Raw genomic sequence first — 21941 nt, 5'->3', positions numbered from 1 at the left:
GTACTTCCAACAACTCACATTTATGGATCTTACTATAAGCAAGGCACTGGGGCCACAGAATCCAAAAGACACAATCCTTGCTCTCAGAGGGCTCCGAGACTATAAGAGACAAGGGCTGAGAGATGCAAAAGAAGGCAGTTCTGGAGAGGTAGGTGTCAGGAGCAGTGATCCACATGAAGTAAGCCTACATGGGACTGTTGTATCCTTGGGAGTGTGGCAAAAAAATGCCAAATCCCCCATTTCATTCTGTGAATGCTCCAAGACAGGGGCCAGGTCTTGCTTATCTTAATTTTTCCAGCACATTCAGTGCTCAGGGAATATTTGCTGAGGGAATAAATGAATGTACAAAGTATTGTATGGAGCAGCTAACTATTCCTAGGAAGGTGGCAGGATAAGACAGCAAAATCTTCTTAAAGGCCATGACCTTTGGGTGGTATCTGGAGGTGTGAATAGGCCTTTGCCAGGTAGATGAAACAAGGAAGGGCAGATGGAACAGAGGGAGCAGATGCACAGAGGCTGCCATCAAAGAGCATGGGGTGTTTGGTGGATGGTTCTGCATCATTGGGATGTAGGGTCCATCCTAGTCAACCACAGGCAGATGAGGAGGTTGGAGAGGTGAGCCGTGGCCAGGCTAGGCAGGGACTCCAGAGCCATTCTAAGGGGTTTAGATTTTTGTAAGTTACAGAAAGCCCTGGAATGTAAGGGTGTTATGTTGGGTAGTGCTGTGACCACTGTGGATGTGGGTTGAGGAAGGGGTACTACCAAGGAGGGTGGCCAGAGCCTCTCTCCTAGAGTTTTAGGCTACTCCACCCCAGCTCCCGCTTCTCACTAGCAGGAGCCCAGATTCTGCCTCCCAGAGCTGGGGAGAGGGTTTATCTCACATCCTTGTCATAATTTACCTTATAAGCATCCCATGCCAGCTGGCAGAGCAGGGAGTGGGTGCAGAACTGCTGTCAGCCAAACTTCCTGGTGATCCTTGTGTCCTTGAGTGAGCAGGGGCAGGGACTCCCAGGTGGTGAATGCTAGAGGTCATTTGAAGTCATCTCATGGAATCTTCTCATTTTACAGATGGAAAAACTGAGGCCCAGAGAGGGCAGTGACCTATCCAAAGTCCCATGACACAGCAGGACTAGAATCCAGGACTCTGGACTCCTAGGCTGATTTGTTCTCCACAGTACTGAGTAGCCTTATTTCTTTGGGCTTATGGTAGGAAAAGACCAGCCTGCCAGCCAGTCCCTCCCTGGATTAGCTCCCTGTGTGCTCTCTCCAGAGAGTCTTCCTGAGTTACAACTGTGCAGTGTGGCAGAGCAGAAAGAGCATGGGTGCGGGAACCTGGTAGATTCGGGCTTGAAGCCCAACCCTGCTGCTCCCCTAGCTATGCAACCTTGAACAAGTTACTTAACCATGCAGTTTTGTCATCTGCAAAGTGGAGATATCAGTACCCCCCTTGCAGGGTTGTTGTGGGAGATTAAATGAGATAATGTGCCTCAAGTGTCCCTACAGCATAATGCCTGGCAGGTAGCATGTGCTCCATTGATAGGAACTGTTGTTATTCTTCTACCCCTCCCAGGGTTCTATTTCTGCTTCCAGCATATTATCCCACTGCCTGTCTGTGGTGGTCCTGGGATTGTGCAGAGGCTTTTACAGCAACTGAGTTAACCAGGGCACTTCTTAAGGTTGTCTAGGAAGGCAGCCAAGGCATACCTTGACTTATTTGTTTTTAGGGCAAATGCAGGTTAAGAAAGCAATCTTTGGACTGGGTTGTAGCCCAAGAGTATATTCTTTAGGACAATAAAATAAAATTTAAAACATTTGGAAAGGCGTGGTGTGTGTGTAATTATGCATGGGTGAGATAATTTTCACCACGCAAAAAGACTTTCCCATTTATACAAAGATTCATGGTAGGACTTCTTTAAGTCAGTAGTTCCTCTTAGGGCTCTTACTCTGGAGTCAATTTTCCTAGCATGATTCACACCAACCTTCCAGGAAAGGGCTTTCTACTTCCTACGACTTGTCCCCATGGCCTTCCTGCAAAGTTTCCTTAAACTTTGAGCCAAAGCAGCAGAATCTTGGATTGACAGCAATGTAGCTGCCACATTTTATGGATATACCATATACTATAAGATGCACCATGATTTTATGTATCACCAGGAAAGAATAACAAACACTGCTTATTGTAATTTTAAGACTTAATTGATTGTAAAATGAATCCTTATTTCAGAAATGTTAAAATGTGAACACAAATATGCCTCTTAACAATCAATGAAATGAAGTGTTTGAGGACCAGGATCAACTGGATAGATTTGCATACTCACAGAATGAGAGCATACAGCTGGGGCTAAATCCTCAAAATACACTTGGCTTAACATTATTTTTGCCTTTGTTAAAGAAACCACTAATCTACAGGCTCTGTGAGGGCAGACACTGCGTCTCTTTTGTTTACCGCTGTATCTCTACCACTTCACTCATAGTAGGTATTCAGCAAATATTTGCTGTATGAATAAATAGAACAAAGCCACAACATGAAAGAGACGGAAAGCCCACAGAAGAAAATAAATCATTCATAATTCCCCCAGTGTGGGTATTTTGGCTGATTTCCTTCAAGTCTTATTTCCTATGAATATGCTCTTTTATATACATGTAAATATAATGTATTATAGATTTAGCTCTGGGAAGTGTTTTTGTATTTCTCTATTAATATAAATGAAATGATGAAATGAGATGATGCGGAAATGCTTTGAAGACTGTAAAATGTTTAACAAATATCTTATTAGTTATAATAATCATGAAAATACAGACATGAATGGGGCTGATTTTCTGAGAATACACTTCAAAGCTAACAGCAAATTTGCCCTCCGAAGCTGGGAATATGTTCTATTTCCTCATCCGACTCACCACAGGGAGTCCTTCTGTTTCATATTGGGAAGGGAAAGAGAAACTTAAGACTTCCTAGAAGTCATAGCTCCGACTTCCCACCCAGCCCAGAAATTTCTTCCATCTTACTAATGGAAGATCAGCCAGGGCTAGGGCAGGAAAAAGCACATCTCTCAGGCTGATGAAAAATAGCAGCCTACAGAGAACTTCCTCCTCTCCACCCTTTACTAGCGGTGGGGAGAAGTTACACATTGGATTCCAAGGAATGTTGTTCACTTATTCTGCTGCTAATAACAATGTAGATAGCAAAGAGATGTCAACACAAGTAAGTAATTCATCATAGTAGGGGTAGGTACATTCAACAAGCCACAAAGTCAGATTTGCCACGGACAACTAATTAACAATTTACTTTTAGAAAGTCACAGAATTTATACACATATTGATGAGTCTAACCTGTTCCTGGTTCTTTGAAGGGATGTGGGTTTACTCATACAACAGAAGGGAGTGCTGACCGATTTTCTCTCCTTGACCAAACTCTAGCCAGGCTCTTCTGAGCCCTCTTCTCTTCTAAGCCTCACCCTTAGTTGGCCTATGAAGACTTGAACAAACACTATCATAGTTTCTAACAGCTCAGGGTCATATCCCTAGAATACCTCTATCCCCTCTTAAAGTGCCTGCCTGAGAAAACTTGAGGCTGCCAAGAGAATTTACTGTTTGCTCCAGCCAACACCTGAATATAGGGCCCCTGTCTCCCCGTCTCTGTGGGAGGGTAGGAGCCTAACTAACTTCAATAAGCACCAGTTAGCAAACCCAGATGCTTTTCACAGGGACCAGCACCCAAGCCCCTTCCTGTTTTTTATGATTTTTTTACTTCTCTGACTCTGCTGCTCAAGCCCTTGCTGTTGCCTCTGCCCACTCCCTCATTCTCTCTTTGAAACACCCAGGCCCTCTCTACGAATTGGGGTTGAGTTCAGTTCATGCTGCACCCTCTTCCCTACTGCAAAAGTAAATAATTGATTAAAATCTGCCCTCACCATGTCAACCCATGTCCAGCTTTGTTTACTTTTGACAGTAATGAGGAGCTCACCTAGGCTAGTAGCTCAGGCTCTCAGCTCACCCAGGCTGCCTGTCCATCTGCATGTTTTTACTGGATAATCCTTGTTCTCACTCTTCTTGACTCTCAAATCCTTAGCCTTGAACTTTGCCCCTGCCATCCTCATGCCCTCAAGGATATATTTTCCTGGTTGCACCATTTGGTTTCTACCTTGCATACCCTTGGATATTCCCTTTTCTGCTTGCATCACTTGTCTCAGTCTCTCGGATCCCATAGAGGCCAGGCTAACCTTCCAGCACCTCCTGCTCCTGCATCAAAGCTGCAATCCCATTCCCTATGTGCTTCAGTGAAGGTTGACCTTGGCCTTCATTAACTGCCCAGGCATTGTGTACAGGGCACAGTTTGTGAGGCCTATGCCATCAACACTTTCCCAGAGAGTAAAAAACAATATAGCTCACGTATAGATTTACAACCAGTGTTTTTTTTTGTTTTTTTGTTTTTTATTTTTTTTTTTGAGACAGGGTCTAGCTCTGTCTCCTAAGCTTGAGGGCAGTGGTGCAATCTCAGCTCAGTCAGCTCAAGTGATCCTCCCACCTCCAACCGCCCAAGTAGCTGGGATCACAGGCATGCACTACCAAGCCTAATTTTTTTTTTTTTTTGGTAGAAATAAGGTCTCATAATGTTGCCCAGGCTGGTCTTGAATTTCTGGGCTCAGGGAATTCTCCTGCCTTGGCCTCCCAAAGTGCTGGGATTACAGGCGTGAACCACCGTGCCCGGCCCTACAACCAGTTTTTAATGCAGAATATCATTTTATAAAATGGCTAAACAGCTGTGATCAGTACCAGATGAAAGATGACATTTGAGCCAAATTTTAAAAGCAAGCTGAGCTCATCCATTACGTGCATGTATCTTTCCTTTCTCCTCTGTCGTGGTTCTCCCTGAGTCTCCCTTTCCCACACCCCAGAGCGGGTGCCTTCACTACTCACTGACTTAGCTATGCCTAAGGTCTTCCCCAGAAACTTGTCTTAGATGATCTGGTTTAGGATTCCCTCCCAGTCACTGTCTCTCCAGCTTTTATTCTAGGAAAACCAGGCAACAAGTATTCAGGAGATAAGAGAAAGAAACGGAGTCCGTGTCTCTCCACAGTCCTGCTTTGAGACTGCCTCCCTACTGAGAGTTTGCGAAGGTCTCCCTTTTGAGATGTAAGACTTGCTTCAGATGTGAGGCTGTGCCCATCCTCCCTCCACCCACAGACAGAATTGATGCAGCAGTCCCAGCTGGCCAGCTGAGGTCCCCTCCCCAGCGCTATATCAAAGAGAGCAGGCAGGAGCCCATGTAACAAGGGCTCGCTCCACTTAAACTCTGTGATGGGAGAGGGACGCCTCCACCCCTTTTCTTTTTGTAGGCTGCTTTGAATTGTATTAACGCAAGTGATGAAACATATCAAGCCCTGGTTAGCAGTTTTCCTTAGCATCCCCTGGCCAAAAAAAAAAAAATTTTTTTTTTTTTAAATTAACTTGTACAAAAAATCAACTGTAACAGAATGGTCTGGAAAAGAAAAAACCCAACCAGTTTGGTGAAAAGAAAAATGAGCTGGGTTTCCTTCATGCCCAATTTTAGGGACCAACAGGTGGTACAGAAGAACTGGTGACGAAGGTTAGCCAACATCTTTCTCTAGTTTCACAGTAAATCCCTTGACCGAGTGGGAATTCCATTTCTCCTCCTTGTGCCTCTGCAGGGGGTCGGGGGAGGCTGAGGACCATCAATCCTGGGAGCCCAGGGAACTTACCCTCTGCTCCTGTGTGGCCACAAAGGTCTGGAACCCTGGAGCCACCCCAAAGCCCAGCTCTTGGATGAAAGGTGGCTCAGACTGACTGTGGATCTGAACTTTCACTCCTGCTTCAAATGTCGTTTCCTCTGAAAGAACAAAGATGGACAGAGCCACGGGTCAGTAACAACAGATGCTCATGGAGTCCTGGGATTGAAAAGCTCAAAGGGATGCTGAAAAGACCCTGTGATAAGCAGAATAATGGCCCCCAAAGCTGTCCACGTCCCCACCTCCAGAAACTGTGACTAGGTTGCCTTACATGGCAAAAGGGACATTGCAGGTGTGATTGAGTTAAAGTTCTTGAGACGGAGAGACTATCCTAAATTATGCAAGTAGGACCCAATGTAATCACGGAGGTTCCTATGAAAGGGAGGCAGGAGGATCAAGGTCAGAGAGAGAATGGAAAAATGCTATGCTTCTAGCTTTGAAGACAGAGGAAGGAGCCATGAGCCCAGGGATGCAGGTAGCTTCTAGAAGCAGGAAAAGGCGGGGGAATGAATTTTCCCCTAGAGCTGCCAAAAGGAACACAGCACTGCCAACAACCTTGATTTTATTGAGCCTAGGGAAATCCATTTTGGACTTCTGACCTCCAGAATTTTAAGATAACGAATTTGTGTTGTTTTCAGCCACTAAATTTGTGGTAATCTCTTGCAGCAGCAATGGGAACAAATTCAGGTCAGTTTGCCAGGTCAACTCCTTGCCTCAGTTGCCAAATCTATAGAATGAGATTATAACATAAGTCAAACTCCTTTATTTTATTGACTAACTTTTCTTCCGGGTCATGAACTGAAGGTGAGGATATCAGGAGGAGGAAAACATGATGCAGCAGTGGAAATAAAAATGCAGGGCTTTCTTGTATGCCAAGGTGTTTGCCCCTTGGGGCTGCAATGGCCAAGTAGAGGAGAAACTTCCCTCCTTTTTTCCTTTGGCAGAAGAAATGGCCCTTGGCAGTGGGAGGTTGGGGGCGGTACAGAGCCATCATCCTAAATGTTTAGTGCTCACAATCAGTGGAAAATGAACTTATGGGACTGTATAAGCCTTTACCAGATCCCCCTCTCTGTCTTATCTTCTCCAAACAGTCTACAGAATGAGCTCTCCAAATGTAAACTGTATAACTCCCTCTCATGTTTCCAAGGACCCCAGGCTCCTTACCCACCCCTTCCCTAGCCTTGTTCTGAGTAGCCTCTGCCTCAAGGCACCATGCAGGGCTGCCTGGATTGGGCATCACTGGTACCCACTCTGCACAAATGCATCTCCTTCTGCCCAGAATGTCTTTCTACCTTGTCCACCTGACCATCTTCCCACTTGTCACTGAAGATTCAGCTCTCCATCCCCACCCAAAGCAACTCTTTCTCTTGCTCCGTTGTATCTTCCACATCTGCCTGCTGGAGCCCCTGCCATAGCACATCGTGATGAGGCTTTAACTGTTTCCTCCAGCAGGCTGGAGTATCCTGAGGCCAAGTTCTGGGCTGTCTCTCTGGATCTCAAAGGTCCTGCACATGGCTAGGCATACACCAGGCACTCAGGAGATGCCTAATGAATGAATAAATGGGAGATTTATGGGTCAAGCCTCAATCATTTATGAATGGACAAGGCCAAACTGGAGGAGTCCAAATCAAGGAATGTTCTCAAAGAAAAAAATGGAGAGAGAATGGATAAATGCAGGAAGGAGAGAAGATAATGATGGGGTTGGGGGTCAGGGATGGAGAGGGGGAGGACATGTCAGCACTCAGGCTGTGGCTTGGGGAGGGTTTGGGGACAAACTAAAGCTGGCACAGAAGAGAGTGGCTGGGAAGGAAGGGCTGGGTCCAGCCACAGGAAAGGCATGACCCATGGAAAGTGTGGGGGCTATTGACTGAGGTAGGTGCAGGGGTCTGGAGCAGGGCAAGAATTCCAAGGCCAGGGGCTACGTGGAAAGAAAGGGCTAGCAGGCAGACAGGACCCCAGGGAAGGGTAGGCAGGGCTTTCATCATTTAGACAAGGAGACCCTCAGCCAGGAATCCTTTTGGATATGGTTCATGGAGTGGGAGAGAATCTAGGCAATCTACAAACACATCCCACTTCCCTCCAGTACAGTCATTGTTCTGTGGTTTCTGTACAGCATCACCCTGTCCAAACTCCTATCCATATGCTCCTGGAAGCCTGTGGCTTTGTGTCAATCTCTCCTATTGATGGTGAATTCCTCAAGAGAGGAGACCATATCTTATTCAGTCCAGGGCTCCATCACCTAACCCAGGGTCTGGCCCTCAGGTGGAGCCTCAAGGAAGGTTTTTAGATCTGGGAGGAGGACTTCAGGAAAGGGAGGACTGGATGGAATGAGGGGGTTGAATAGTCATCTTTCAGTGGCTGTGTTTTCAAAAGTCTGTCCAAGACGGGGGTTGAGGAGAGAGTGTGGAGCCTGAGAAACAGACTCAGATGGGGAAGAAGGGTGAGTGTGGAGGGCTGTTGGGATGACAGGGATGCCCCTGCTGGGAGGAACTGAAGGCTCCTTCAGTGAGCCGTGGGAGGGAACAGGAGAGATGCCAGAACTTGTTTTCGAGAGCTAGCTGAAGCCGTGTGTGCCTGCTATACAACCAAGCTTAAGAAATCTTACAGCCAGTAAGACAGGCTCAAAGGAGAGGACCTGTGGTTTACAGGAGAAATGAGAAATGAAGGCTTCCTGTCAGAAATGCCATGAGTAATGAGCAAAACAGACAGGCCTGGTGTGCCTCTCTTAGTGAGAACCGCCCAAGGCTAATTGAACTGGGTTCGGATTTGGAAGAGGTGCTAGCTTATTCTGAAAGCAGCAGTAGCTGCAGCCGAGAGTAAAATCCTAAAGTAGCCTCAGTTTTTAAAAACATCCAGTGGCTGGATGGACATGAGTGGGAGCAGGTGATAGGTAAGGTTTCTGCTCTCTTTAGAGCACTGCAGACCAGTGGAACTTTCTGCAAAGATGGGAACGTGCTATTCCCTGTGCTGCCCAACATGGTAGGCGCCAGTTATGAAAGGTGGCTTGTGTGACTGAGGAACTGAATTTTTCATTTTATTTAATGTTAATTAATTAAAACTTAAGTTTAAATAGCCCCATGTGGCTAGTGGAAACATTGCTGGATAGCACAGTTCTAGAATATCCAGCTATGAGCAGACTACAGCCCTCCCAGAGCTGAGGGGGTGACAAGAACTCCGCCATCTTGCCTTCCTAAGCAGGTGCTCTGGAGACGCCCTTGTCTGGAGTCCTGGGTAGTTTGGGCAGGGTTCCGAGCAGCAGATCAGTGTGTCTTCATGGTCAAACCACGACCAGAGTTCCAGATCCTCTACCCTGCTTTCCCCAAAGCCCTATTTGTACATTTACAGATGCATTTCTTTCTATTTCTTACCAGAATTGCCCTTGGCTTCCTTTTAAAGATTGCTTTCCAGGTTGGTAGTGAAGAGCAGCTCCCTGCAGTCCCTGCCCTCACTCTCTTCCCTTTCCTGGGCCTGGCACAGTGTTGAGTTGAAGACCCAACTTGAGAGCTGAAGTTACCAAATGTAGACTGTTAGAGCCAAGGCAACTTCACACCATCCACTTTGGAGGTTCCCAAGCTAGAATGCAAGTTAAAATCTCCTAGATGGCTTGGGTGATGCTTCCTGGGATCCACTCCCAGAAATTCTGATTCAGTCACTCTGGAGTGGAGAGCAGGAATCTGCATTTCCAGAAATTCTGATATAGGTCTGAGGTCATCTACATTTGGGCAGTGATCTAGTCCAGGGAAGGGAAGTGACTTGCCCAAGGTCAGACAGCAAGTCAAGAGCAGAGCAGGGGCTAGAAGCCAGGTCTCCTGAGTTCTAATGTGGCACTCTTTCTACTCCACCAGGAGTGTGGTTTATTTAGTGTGAGCAGATGCCTTAATTCATAGCTCTGGAGTTCTGAATGGGGGCTGAGGGCATGGGATATCTTTTTCTTTGTAATCACCCCTAATGTCCCTAGCACATTAGGGCTGGCACAAAGCAGGGCTCAATAAATGTTTGTTGAATGGAACAAATGAGTGAGGAAGTATCCCTTGCTTATGTCTGCTGTTCCCTGCTGTATCTGGTCAGCTGTGAGTCTGCCTAGGTTCTGGAGGACACTGGTAAACACCAGCACCGCATAATTCAGGAGGGCTCACCTGCTGGCATGCAGGTGGGGCTGCACACACAACAACAACACAGCAACAATAACAGTAACAATAACTGGGACTGCACTCATAGTTTGTGGGTCCCAGTGCCAAATGAAAATGCAGGACCCCTTGTTAAAAAATGTTGTTAAAAATTTATAAAAGTAAGCATTGTTATTAAAAAATAAAAGAATTTCAAGACAGCAATCTCAAGAGCATTAAACCAAGTGAGTGGCCCTTCTGATTGTGGGCCCTGCGTGACCGCCCTGATAGTAGCACCTCAAACTGGTGCTGGACAGAATTGTTCACATCCTCATATTTGTCTTATTGGCAACTGATTCAACGCTAAGCTCCTTCAAAGAGTGTAGGTCTCTGGACAGTGAATGATTTGTTTACACATCATGAACACCAGGATTCAAGGACAGAAAGAGAGAGAGAGAGAGAGAGAGAGTGCAGAGAGAAAGGGAAAGCTACTACATACATAGTATGTAGACAGTATGTACATGGGAGTTCTTGTTAATTGGTACCAAGCTGAAACCCAGACAGCGTAACATGAAAGATAATGCTGAACCAAGAGAAGTGTGGTAAGATGGAGTTCAGCCTGCAGAAGCCACAGTCTCCCAGCATTTTCCAAGAGCTTGGCCATAGGTGGCACAAGGTGAGATCTACCTGGCCAGGGAGGGAGGTGCATTTTCTGAATATGCAGAAAGGATATGGGAGCCCTGTAGGAGGAGGCAGGAGCAATAGGCAGAATGCATAACGGGGCAGGGAAAGTGCATCACGATAAAAGAAGCTAAAATCTTTCATCTTGGCAAATTACAGAAAACATGCCAAGGAAATAAACACTGGAGAGAAGCAGGAAGAAAAGTTTATCTGAATAGCTAGGGGGAGTTTTCAGAGCTCAGAGAGTGAACGTGCTGATACAAAGCAATCTTGCTTTGGACAAAAATGACTTTATAACAGTGGCTGAGTGGGGGAACCCTAGCTCCCCAGATAGCTTCAGAGGAGAGGGTGGGACAATGGCCAGCCATATAAGGGGCATCTCACAGTGCAGCAAGGGCCTTGTGTGGGTATGGGATAGCTTCTGTTTGCACCCCCTTCCCAGTGCTTCTCCACCCTGCTCTCTGTGCTACAGGTTTGACTTGCAGAGACTGTCTTGATGGACTCTGGTGCCCTCTGGCTTGGGATCAGTTAATGGTGGGCCAGGTAGGAAACTGGAGGGAGAAAGGACAGTCAAGCTGGGGTGTCCAGTCTCTCAACTCCATTTGCTGGGTCACTGTGGGTTAGCTGCACGTCACTTTGGAAGGCCACAGCTCCGGGTTGGGGGCTGGAGGGAGAGCTCTTCATAGTGTCTCTCTCTGGGTTTTGACACCAGCTTCTTTCCTTTTTTCCGAGGGGTGGTAACGGCTCTCCCTGCTACAAGTACCAGGATGCTGCACCCTCCTGTATTGCTTTCCCAAGCCTTGCTCATGCCTTTGTTAACAGTCTTTGATTAATTTCTCCTTTTAGTATTCAATTTGAGGGTGCTGTTGATTTCCCTGCTTGGGTCCTGACTGGTGGATCTCCCATGGGCTCTCACTTAACTTCTGATAGACAGCAGGAGTCCCCTCTGTGGTACCACAAAGGGAAGGACGGCCATTGGGTTTGAGCAAGTGCATAGGGATGGAGACCTCACTCCCTGCAGGGGCAGCCCATGGTTTTGAAAGTTCACCCTTATTTTGGTTGAAAACTGCCTGCTTATAGATTTTGTCCCCTAGTCCTAGCTCCGCCCCTTCTACTCCACACCTCTTTAAGGATCTCCCCAGAGATAGAGTGCCTGTTTCCCAGACAAGTGAGTCGGACTTTCTGCGAGAGGCAGAAATGCAGACCTCTTGTACCTGGAGCATCAGAACCAGAGAGAGCCTAGACAAATTGATTAAATACTTGGGGCTGCGGGATCAGGCAAGTTGAAATCTAGTTCAGTTCTGTGAACTATAGCAAGTTATTTAATCTCTTGGAGCCTAATTTTTCTCATTTTTAAAATGGGTATGAACATAAAAATGGACTGTTCTTCATAGAGCTGTTGTGAGGCTTAAATGAGCCATTGCATGGAAAGTTCTTAGCACAGAGTTTAGCTTAATAACTCAACAATTTGCAGTGTCATCATCACCATCATCATCATGAATTCAGTATTTCTGGCTTTTTACAAGATCCAAGGGGATCAGTTGCTGTTTTATGTTCCTCTTTGCTCATGCTAGTCCCTCCATGTAGACTGGCCCCTCCTCTCATCTTCCATTTGGTTACCCTCTACCCACCTTTGCACTCACCACCTCCTCGACATTTTCCCTCCATTCGGTGCCCCAATGTCTAGTACTTACCATGTTCACACTTGATCCCAACTCCCTCTCTGTTAAGACTGAGAGATCTCTTGGGGACAGGGTCAATGTTCATTTATGTTTATAATCACAGTGCCTGGCATGCAGTAGGAACTCAAAAATGCTTGGCAAAGTGAACAAATGTGCACAACTCACCTCTGAGACACAGGATCCCACCCTCCTTGTTTTACAGATGTGCCATCGAGGTGCTGAAAGGCAGGTGGATCTGTGTGGATCTCACAGGGAGTTTGTGGCCAAGCTGGGTTCACATGAAACCTGCTGAGCCAGCTCAGAACCCCTGCTGCAGCCCAGTGAGTGGGCAGCTGTGTAGGGACTTCAGGCCAGAGGCTGACGAGTGCATGGGGGCTGGGCAGGGGCAGCAAAGTCTGCCTGGACCATCCCCTGAAGGGCCGTGGTTGGCATTCTTGTCTTGGGTGGCTGATATCTTTCTGGTCTCTGCTTCTCATTTAATCATGTGGCTTAATCCCTGGGGACCTGTTCATTAAGGCCCATCCTTTGGGCCTCACTGCTACCTATGATCAGACAAATGGGCCTGGAGTGTCCCTGTGTCACCCAGGCATGGGGAGGGGCTTGGCCCATCAGCAGCTGGGCCACTCATACTCGGCAGTGGCATCTCTGGCTACCACTGTCAAGCAGCTGCTGTGACACTGCTCTGCATTCCCTAGGAGACTATAAAGTGTGTGTGTGCCTGTGTGTGTGTGCATGCAGATGTGTACTAGTGTACGGGTGTGCCAGAGAGAGAAAGCAAGAAAGAGAGAAACTCTCTCTGAAATACAGGAACATTTTTCTTATTTCTTCTTATTTCCCTAAAGCATTTCCTGAGATGCTGCTTTGGAGTTCATAGAAACAGAAAGGAACAACTGACCCTCTTAAGGACAAGACCCAGAGCTGGAGCCTCACAGCAGTCCACATTTGTTCCCTCACTCCCTGGACAGTTATGCATCGAATGCCTACCGTGAGCATGTGCCACCGGCCTTGGACCCTTGCCTGGCTGGCTTGGAGTTTTAACTAAATCATGTCTATTTTCTGCATCACACTTAGCATGTGCATGAAGCACATCTTCCCAGAATGAAAAAAGTCAGGCTGCTTCTGGCTGCTAAATGGATACCTGCCTCCAAGCGTGTTTCTGATTTATGGCATCATTTCTCCAGAGTCCTCGGACACCTGTGGAGACCCCTATCCAGCACAGTGAAGCCAACAGCATGGTGAAGTCTCTGTCCTCCTGGAGCTCATGTTCTGATGGGGGAGGTGGACGATAACAAACAGGTACACGTGTGACATCAGGCCGGGGATGGAAAGTGCTAGGAGAAGTGATGCAGAGGAAGGGCAGGGCAGGTGTGGCTCGCTTGGTTGGGAGTCAGGAAAGGCCTGTTCAAGGTGAGGGTGTTTGTGTAGTAACCAGAATGAAGTGAGCAATGAGCCATGGGATGATCCGGGAGAAAGTGTTCCAGGTGGAGGGAACAGCAAGTGCCAAGACTCTGGGACAGGTGTACACTGGGGCGCTTCAAGAACAGCAAGGAGGCCAGAGTGGCAGGGACAAGGTCAGAGGCCAGCTGACCATTTCGTTAACACCTCACAGTTACCCTTAGAGGTAGGTGCCCCCATTTTACAGACAGGGAAACAGGCTCGGAGAGGTCAGCTGGCCCTAGCCACACAAAGCAGATCCAGAATCCAACCCTTGTCTGCTGGGCTCTGAGGCCTGTGCTTTTTGCCCCCTGCCATGTGGCCTCGCTCAAATACTTTGTGCCTTTCTAGCATCACTGACCACATTCTTCATTGGTTTGGGTCCTTTGGGGCTTTGCAGGCTGGGACCCTGAGCTGCTGAACTTTGCATCCCCTCTGGGTCATGGCGAAAGACAATCTTGCACATGTACGGTAAGCTTCGGGGTTTTCGCAGACTTGATCCTGCTGGCTCCTCCCAGCTGTCCTGAGGCAGGTGTCAATATCTCCATTTCATTACATTTCATTTTATTTTTTTACATCATGCTCATTTTTCAGATGAAGAAACCAAAGCTCACAGAAAGTAAAGAACAGACCCGGGGCCAATGACTCACAGCTGCGTAGAATTTTGGAGCCAGGAGACCCCTTGACGATTTAGCTAACTTTTCACCTTTCAGATGAAAAAAATGGAAGCTCACAGAGAAGACAGTGGCCAAGGGCCCCATGGCAAGTGGCAGGTGGGCAGTGGCTGGGATCCAGGTCTCTAGATTCCTCACCCTCCCCTGCCTTTTGTTAGTGGGCTAGAAGCCACATTGGTGCCAGATGACAAGCTGATAAAGTTCCAAGCTGGACAGGGAAGGATGGGGAAGAAGAGTTTAATTTGCAGTAGGCTCAGCAGGCTTTGTTCTTTCATCTTAGAAGCTCAGTGAGTGTGGGACAGCGACAGTAACAGGGACCAGAGTCGCAGACCCAGCCTTGAGATCCTGGTGGAAAGGGCATGCTGATGCTGTTTGAAGTCAACCAGAGGTGTCATTTTAGACCCTGCTCCCCTGCTCACACCAGAGAAATCCAGGGAAAGCCCAAGGCCAGGGAAGAGAGGCAGAGAAGTGCATCAAGAAAAACACGGGCTCTGAAATCACAGAGACCTGCGTTTGACTCTTAGTCCCACTACTTAATTGCCGGGTGACCTCAGGCACGTTAAATTGCCCCTCTGAGCTTTAGTTTCCTCTGTTCAAATGAAGCAGGGGCTGATCTCTCAGGTTACTTTCAGCTCTAAAATTCTATGAGCTGAGGGCCATGTGCAAATGTCTTTACCTCGCTGCAGCTCATTTTAATCTCCTGCAAAATAGATTAAAAAAAAATAGATGTGGCTGTTCAGAGCTCACATCAAGTCAGAAGAGGCTGATTTTTCTAAAGACAGCACAAAGAATCCACAAATTGCTGCCTATCTAAAATTGGGCAATGTGTATCTTGTCCTTCCTCTCCAACCCTTCCCTGACAGATAGGCACTGTAAGGCAGCATCTCTAGCTAAGGAGATCCGAAATCAGCACAAAGACGGGCAAGCTCACGCTTGATTGCTCACAGGTGATATTTTGAAGCTAGGCAAGCTTCTGGAGGAAGAAAAAAAAATCAACATTGTGTCCCCATGCGGGATGGGCTGCAATTATGCCTGTTCTGGGTGGCAGCGTGATGCAGCAGTGTTCTTACCAATGGCTGGTGATCCAGGAGATGTTATCGAGTGTCCACAAGAGTTTGGCGAAGGCTGCAAACTTCAGCCCCTCCTGCAAAGCCATGGAGCACACTAGTATTTTAAAGACGCTATGACGTCCTGCAGCAAAAACATGTTATACTTTGTTGATCCGAGTGTTACCCAAAGCAATCTTTTTTCTTTTTCATTTTTCATTTTTAAGGAACACTAGCTCTGCGTGGAAAAAACCAAGGAGGACCAAATCGGAAGATTTGGATTCAAATCCTATTCTAATACTTCTTAGCCATGAGGTTGTGGGAAAGTCACTCAATGTCTCTGCTTACAGTATATATATATATATATATGTATATACACACACACAAAATATATATATACACAAAATATATATATAAACAAAAAAATATATATAAAAACAAAATATATATATATTTAGATGCAGTCTCACTCTGTTGCCCAGGCTGGAGTGCAATGGCGTGATCTTGGCTCACTGCAACCTCTGCCTCTCAGGTTCAAGCGACTCTCCTGCATCAACTGCCGGAGTAGCTGGGATTACAGGCATGCATCACCATGCCCGGCTAGGTTTTTTTTTTTGTTGTTGTTATTTTTGTTATTTTTAGTGCAGACGGGATTTCTCCATGTTGGCCAGGCTGGTCTCGATCTCCTGACCTCTGGTGATCCACCTGCCTCAGCCTCCCAAAGTGCTGGGATTATAGTCATGAGCCACCGCACCCAGCCGCTTACTGCATTTTAAAATGAGTTAATCTGTTAAATGACTAGAACTGCCCTGTCTACATCATAGGAGTGTATGAGGATCAGTGGATGGAATGTGGGAAAGCACCTTATACACTGTGGGGTGATGTGTCCATGTTGGGGAAGGAGGTAGTTAATGTTAGGTCTTGGTTATGCAACTGAGAAATGTGGCTGCACTTTCATTCCTGCTAAACAGAATATTTGCAAAACATATATTTGTGAAAGCACCGCGTGTGGAGTTGGGGGTAGTCTCATTACCAAAAGATTTATCTCAAGCATTCTTTAAATAATGAGTTTTCCTAGTGCATTCACTCTCAGAGATTATAAATTACTTGATAAGAAGGCTGATGATTCTGGGTGGGTAACTGGTGTTCAGGAGATTATCACCCTTGAAATGCCATCAGAAAGTGTCTAAAATTATAGGGAAAGTTGGTGGATGATTAAGATTCCATTTGTAAAAATTCTGTTTACACACACCGATGGTGGAAGTTAGGTACAACCAGATTGCTGAGTGGCTCATGTATATAGATTGTGATGTGATTACAGAATTCAAAATCATCCAAAGCATTACTGGATTCATAGCAATTTTTTGTTATACAATATTCTCTCAATGAATTAAAAAAGCACAAGAGCTTTCATGTGGGATACTGGCTGAGAAATATTTTGATGTTAAGAAGATATCCTCATTCTTCCAAATGGTGGGGAACAGTGGTCTGGATCAGAGCTTCTTACAGTTGGATGTGCACACGAATCTCCTGGAGGATCCTGTTGCAACACAGACTTGGGGGTGGGGGGAGGCAGAGACTCTATGCGTCTAACCAGCTCCCAGGTGATGCTGATACTGCTGGTCAGAGGATTACACTTTAGCAGGACTCCCAGGAGAATATCTACATTTTTGCAGAACACATAGGCCCCTGGTGATCTGGCCTCTACCTATCTTTCCAACCCCAGGTCTCATCCTTAGATACAGATGCCCTTGCACACTCTAGGCTCTTCTTGGCCTCTGGTCCTCATTCCCTTCCCTCTGCTCAGGACCTCAGCTCTCCAGGTCCTCAGATTTTCCTCTAACTCCCACACGCTGCCCAGCAACCTGGCAAACAGGCCTGAGACTAAAACCAAAGGTCAACTTCTCTCTAAAGCCTTCCTTTAGATACGCTTGTCCCCTCCCTTCTGGAACTGACTATCTCCTTCCAGATTCTCAATCTATCTTCTATCACAGCACTTGGTGACACTTAATAGTTGACACATTCCCCAAACAGACTGCAAATGCTTGGCACTCCTTGGACACTTTATATGAAAGTTGTTGGGTCAATAAATTTCCATCTACCATCTAAAAAGAGCCCTTCAGATATTCCCTAGCTTATAAACTTCGAAAACCTGGACTGGGCCCTTCATCTGTATCACTGAGGTGCCTGGCACACAGTAGGTATGCAGTTGAGATTTACTAAATTGGGGACATGAGATCTGAGGTTGGGGCTGTCTCATCTGCTTCCTAGCTGTTCTCCTCAGACCCTTGCACCAGCTGGGAGTTTTAACTAGAACACACGTATTTTCTGCATCACACTTAGCATGTGAATTACGCACATCTTTCCAGAATGAAAAAAGTCAGGCTGCTTCTCATGCTAAATGGATACCTGCCTCCAGTGGTGTTTCTGATTTATGGCATCATTTCTTTAGAGTCCTCGGACACCTGTGGAGTCCCTGTGTCCAGCACAGAGGACCACTCTGAGAGTGAGCCTAACATCTCAGCTGGCTGCTGTAGGTCCCTGTGCCCTGGACACTCAGAACTCAGGCCAGAGCCTGCTCCTCTCATTCTGGGGAGGTCCTTAGGACCTGGCACCATGACAAGAGGTTTTCCTGGGAGCAGAGATGTCAGAGAAACCATAGCAACCGTCACCACCCACGCTTGTTCTGCCCCATTTGTAAAGGGGGATAAGAAACGTGCTACCCGTGATAGCTGCTCAGGCCTTCCAGCTATGCTAAAAATTTATGATGATTTTAAATTTAATTATTATTTTTATCAAAGCAATATATGTACATAATTTAAAAATCAAGTGGTATTGCAAGGCTTCTAATGAAAACCAGCAGTTTCCTGCTCCACCTCTTCCTACCCCCAAGTCCTACTTCTCAGAAGCAACAACTTTCAACTGTTTTAGCTGTTTCTTCTGGTATTTACTTTCATATTTCCATGAATGTCAACTGCTTGAGAGTTATTTCTTGGTTTTAAAAAATTTTAGATCCTGTCTACCCAATTTCTACCATGTAGGAATCATCTACAATCATATTATATTATCTGCACGATTCCTACCTAATCACAGAAGATGAGGATGTAAGCTTCTTAGATGATGTGTTCCACGATGCTGCCTTTCCTTTCACCTTCCAAATATAGTGATATGACATTTTGGTTAAATCAGTATCCAGCTTTTACATAACCATGACTCTGTAAATATTGTGCACAGCCCAGCCTTGCAGTATATAATGTTTTTGATCTCTTTCTTGTGAAATAAATATTTTGTTTTTCCTGTTTTTTTTTTTCCATTTTGTTTCATTTTACCTTGCTTTTTCCTTGTTGGTTTGTATGGCTTGCTAGTACCCATCACTAGAAATCCCAGACTCTATGGCAGAGCTGTAAAATGCCTCTCAGGACAGCCAGCCAGACCCACAAGGGCCATCCCTTGTGGATCCAACATCTTCCTGCTCCAGTTTGGATGGAATGCTCTCTAGGCCTCCTGCGCAACTGTCGTCCTGGTTCTTCTCTTCATCCTCATCAGGAAATTCTCTTAGGCCAGATCCTTGTCTCTGGAATCTTATGCAATCCTTGATTTACCTTCTCATTCTCCAATAACTTCCTGAAAAAGTCTACATTTTTTGGGAAACCAAATTCTACTCTCACACTTCATTTGTAGTTTGCTGGATATAGAATTCTATTTAGAAAAGAAAGCGTCCCCCTCCAGAAACTGGAAAGCATTTTGCCATTGTCACTTTGCTTTGGCTGCTTCTGTTGAGAAGTCCTAGGTTGTTCTCATTCCGGACCCCAGGTATGTGACTATTTTTCTCTCCGGAAACTTTAAAGATTTTTTTCTTTATTTCTGTTAGCCTGAATTTCACCAGGATGTGTCTTGGTCTGGTTTTTTGTTTTTGACGCTATTGCAGATAGGAGTTGGTGAGCTTTTTCCATCTGGACAATCATGTAGTTCAGTTGAGCATTTTTGTTATATTAGTCCTTTGACAATGTCCTCTTCTCCATTCTCTTGGTTTTATTACTCTAAAACTCCTAGAAATAGGATGTTCTAGAATAGCTTCCTGGATGGACCCTCTGATTTTCTTATTTTTCTCTCACTTTCTACCTGTTTGTCTTTTTGTTTAACCTTTTCGGGAGATGTCCTCAGTTCCAATCCTTCTATGGATTAAAAAAAGTTTGCAATCATATTTTAAATTTATTTGTTTGTTTGTTTATTTATTTATTTATTTGAGATGGAGTCTCGCTCTGTCGCCCAGGCTGGAGTGCAATGGCATGATCTCGGCTCACTGCAAGCTCCGCCTTCCAGGTTCACGCCATTCTCCTGCCTCAGCCTCCCGAGTAGCTGGGGGCTACAGGCGCCCACCACCACGCCCGGCTAATTTTTTGTATTTTCAGTAGAGACAGGATTTCACCATGTTCGCCAGGATGGTCTTGATCTCCTGACCTCGTGATCCGCCCGCCTTGACCTCCCAAAGTGCTGGTATTACAGGCCTGAGCCACAGCACCCGGCCACATATTTTAAATTTAATTTATTCTTCTCTGAAATTTCCTTTTTAATAGCATCCTATGCTTGTGGTTATGGATGCAGTATCATCTCTTATCTCTCTTGAGAATTTTAATTAACGTGTTTTGATGTTTTCTCCTGCTTCCTTCATTTATTTTTTATTTATCAAAAGGCTTATATGGTGTCTAATATTATCCAGGCACTTTTCTAAGCACTTCATAAATATTAACGCACTTCAATCCTCCCAACAACCCTATAAATGTAGATAATATTATTATTTTCATTTTAGAGGTAACACAGGTCACACAGATGGTGTTACAGCTGGGATTTGAACCCAAGCAGCCTGGCTCTATATCTTGTGCTGTTAGCCAATGTGTCTATTTCCTCAATGTTTCTTTTTGGTTTGATTTGTGTTCATTGCCTTTTAGTGGGTCCCCTCAAATGCTTGGCTCTTTGGTGGCTCATTCAGGGGTAAAAGGTCCTTAAAGGCTTCCTTGTGTTGAGGCGGCACTCCTCAAGGGACTTCATTCTAGGGTGACCTAACTAGGCCTTTTAAGGCTTCCTGACTGTCATTATCTGTGGATCTTTTATCTTGAGCTTGTCAGTCTCCAGGAAGGGATCCCCTCAAACTTCTGCTCAGGTGTGGGTGGGGTAAATTAGTCTGGCTGAGGGTCCCACTACTCAGGAAGTAGAATTTCCCTCACCTCCCTGTTTTTCTGCATAGCACCTCACCCATGCCCTCAGCTGTGCCTGATCTCCCCAAGTCCCGAGTCTGTAAGAGGGATATTTGTATGGCTGCTTCTGGCCATGGGAGGATGTGTGGGGGGCCTAATGGTTCCTTTTGTAGACTTTTAACTCTTCCTCCTAGTTTTACCTCCACCTCTCAAACCTGTCTTCAGCAGTATCTTATGCCTCTAATTCCCGATCCTGTCTGGGGGTTCTCAGATGATGTCTATTGGCCTTTGCTGGCTTCCTCAGTGCAGGCCCTCAGTTCTCAGCCTCGTGTACTCTGCCAAGTCGATTGCCACTCGTCCATCTACTTTACATCTTCCAAAAATTGGCTGGCATCTATTTACGGTTGTCTTTTCTCCCATCCTCTTTGTCCTATGGGTTTATACTTACATATATTAAAAAAGCCCTTCGATTGCCATTTAGGTGGGGTCTAGGAAGGGGGCCTCCCATAAACACATATGTTCAACCTACCATGTTTAATCAGAAGCCTAGAATGTCAGCTTCCCTGCAGTTCTGGTGTGCTGCAGAAAGGTCATGAGCTTCTTTCACCACCCCAGGAAAAGGGAGAGGGATGCTTCGAGTTGGTCTCTGGGATGGACACAGCCATGGAACCAACCAGCACTTCTAATCCCAATGACATCTGCCTCCCATCCAGTGGTTTTCAAACAGGGCATCCTCAGTGGTGCCTCAGGGTTGGTCACAGGGACCAAGGGAGAAAGCAAACGGGGGTTTCCATCTCCAGTGGGATCAGAGCCATGTTGCTTTTGTCTGTTTTCTACGTGGGACTGCGCTAAAGCTTTCATTCAGTATAATGACTCTGCTCCTGAAGAAGAAAAGAGGAAAAAATAGACAAGGAGGATGGCAGCAGACCTATCATTATATGCCATTCTCTCTTCAGAGATGCTGCCTAAACCTCTTTCCCTGTGCTATTTTCATGGCAGGGCTTTTATGACCACATTGTGAACATTAAAGGAATTTAGTGGAGGGAGCATCCCTTTTGGGTGTGGATGTGGGTTTTAAGCTTGGTTCAACTGCTTAACTAGGTATGTACCCTTGGGAAGCTTACAGCCTCTCTGGGCTCTGTGTCCTCATCCTACAATGAGGATTATAATACCTTGTTAGCAAGTGATTGGGAAGGTTCATGGCACAGAGTAGCTACTCACTAATGCGGGCTTCTCCCTCACCCTGGCCCTGGCAGTGTACACAATTTCAGCATTGTGTTTCCTCTCAACAAATATGTAGTGTCCTGATATACATCTGGAGCCAGACAGTCCAAGGTCTGTGACTTCCTGGGACTTGTGTTTAGTGGAAGGGGCAGACA

General features: G+C 46.0%; 1 protein-coding gene across 2 annotated transcripts in view; it reads right to left on the bottom strand.

The window, feature by feature from the left end:
- Positions 1-21941, bottom strand: part of ASIC2 (acid sensing ion channel subunit 2) — a 1141493-nt gene that overhangs the window by 70015 nt on the left and 1049537 nt on the right. For both annotated transcript variants that reach the window (XM_063799639.1, XM_009432414.5), the window contains exon 3: positions 5718-5845. In XM_063799639.1, coding sequence (XP_063655709.1) covers positions 5718-5845 — 128 coding nt within the window. The remainder of the gene's footprint in view (positions 1-5717; positions 5846-21941) is intronic.

Source organism: Pan troglodytes, chromosome 19, assembly GCF_028858775.2.
Source record: "Pan troglodytes isolate AG18354 chromosome 19, NHGRI_mPanTro3-v2.0_pri, whole genome shotgun sequence".
Taxonomy (NCBI): domain Eukaryota; kingdom Metazoa; phylum Chordata; class Mammalia; order Primates; family Hominidae; genus Pan; species Pan troglodytes.
Note: the sequence above shows the minus strand (reverse complement) of the source record. Positions and strands in the feature narration are given on the sequence as shown.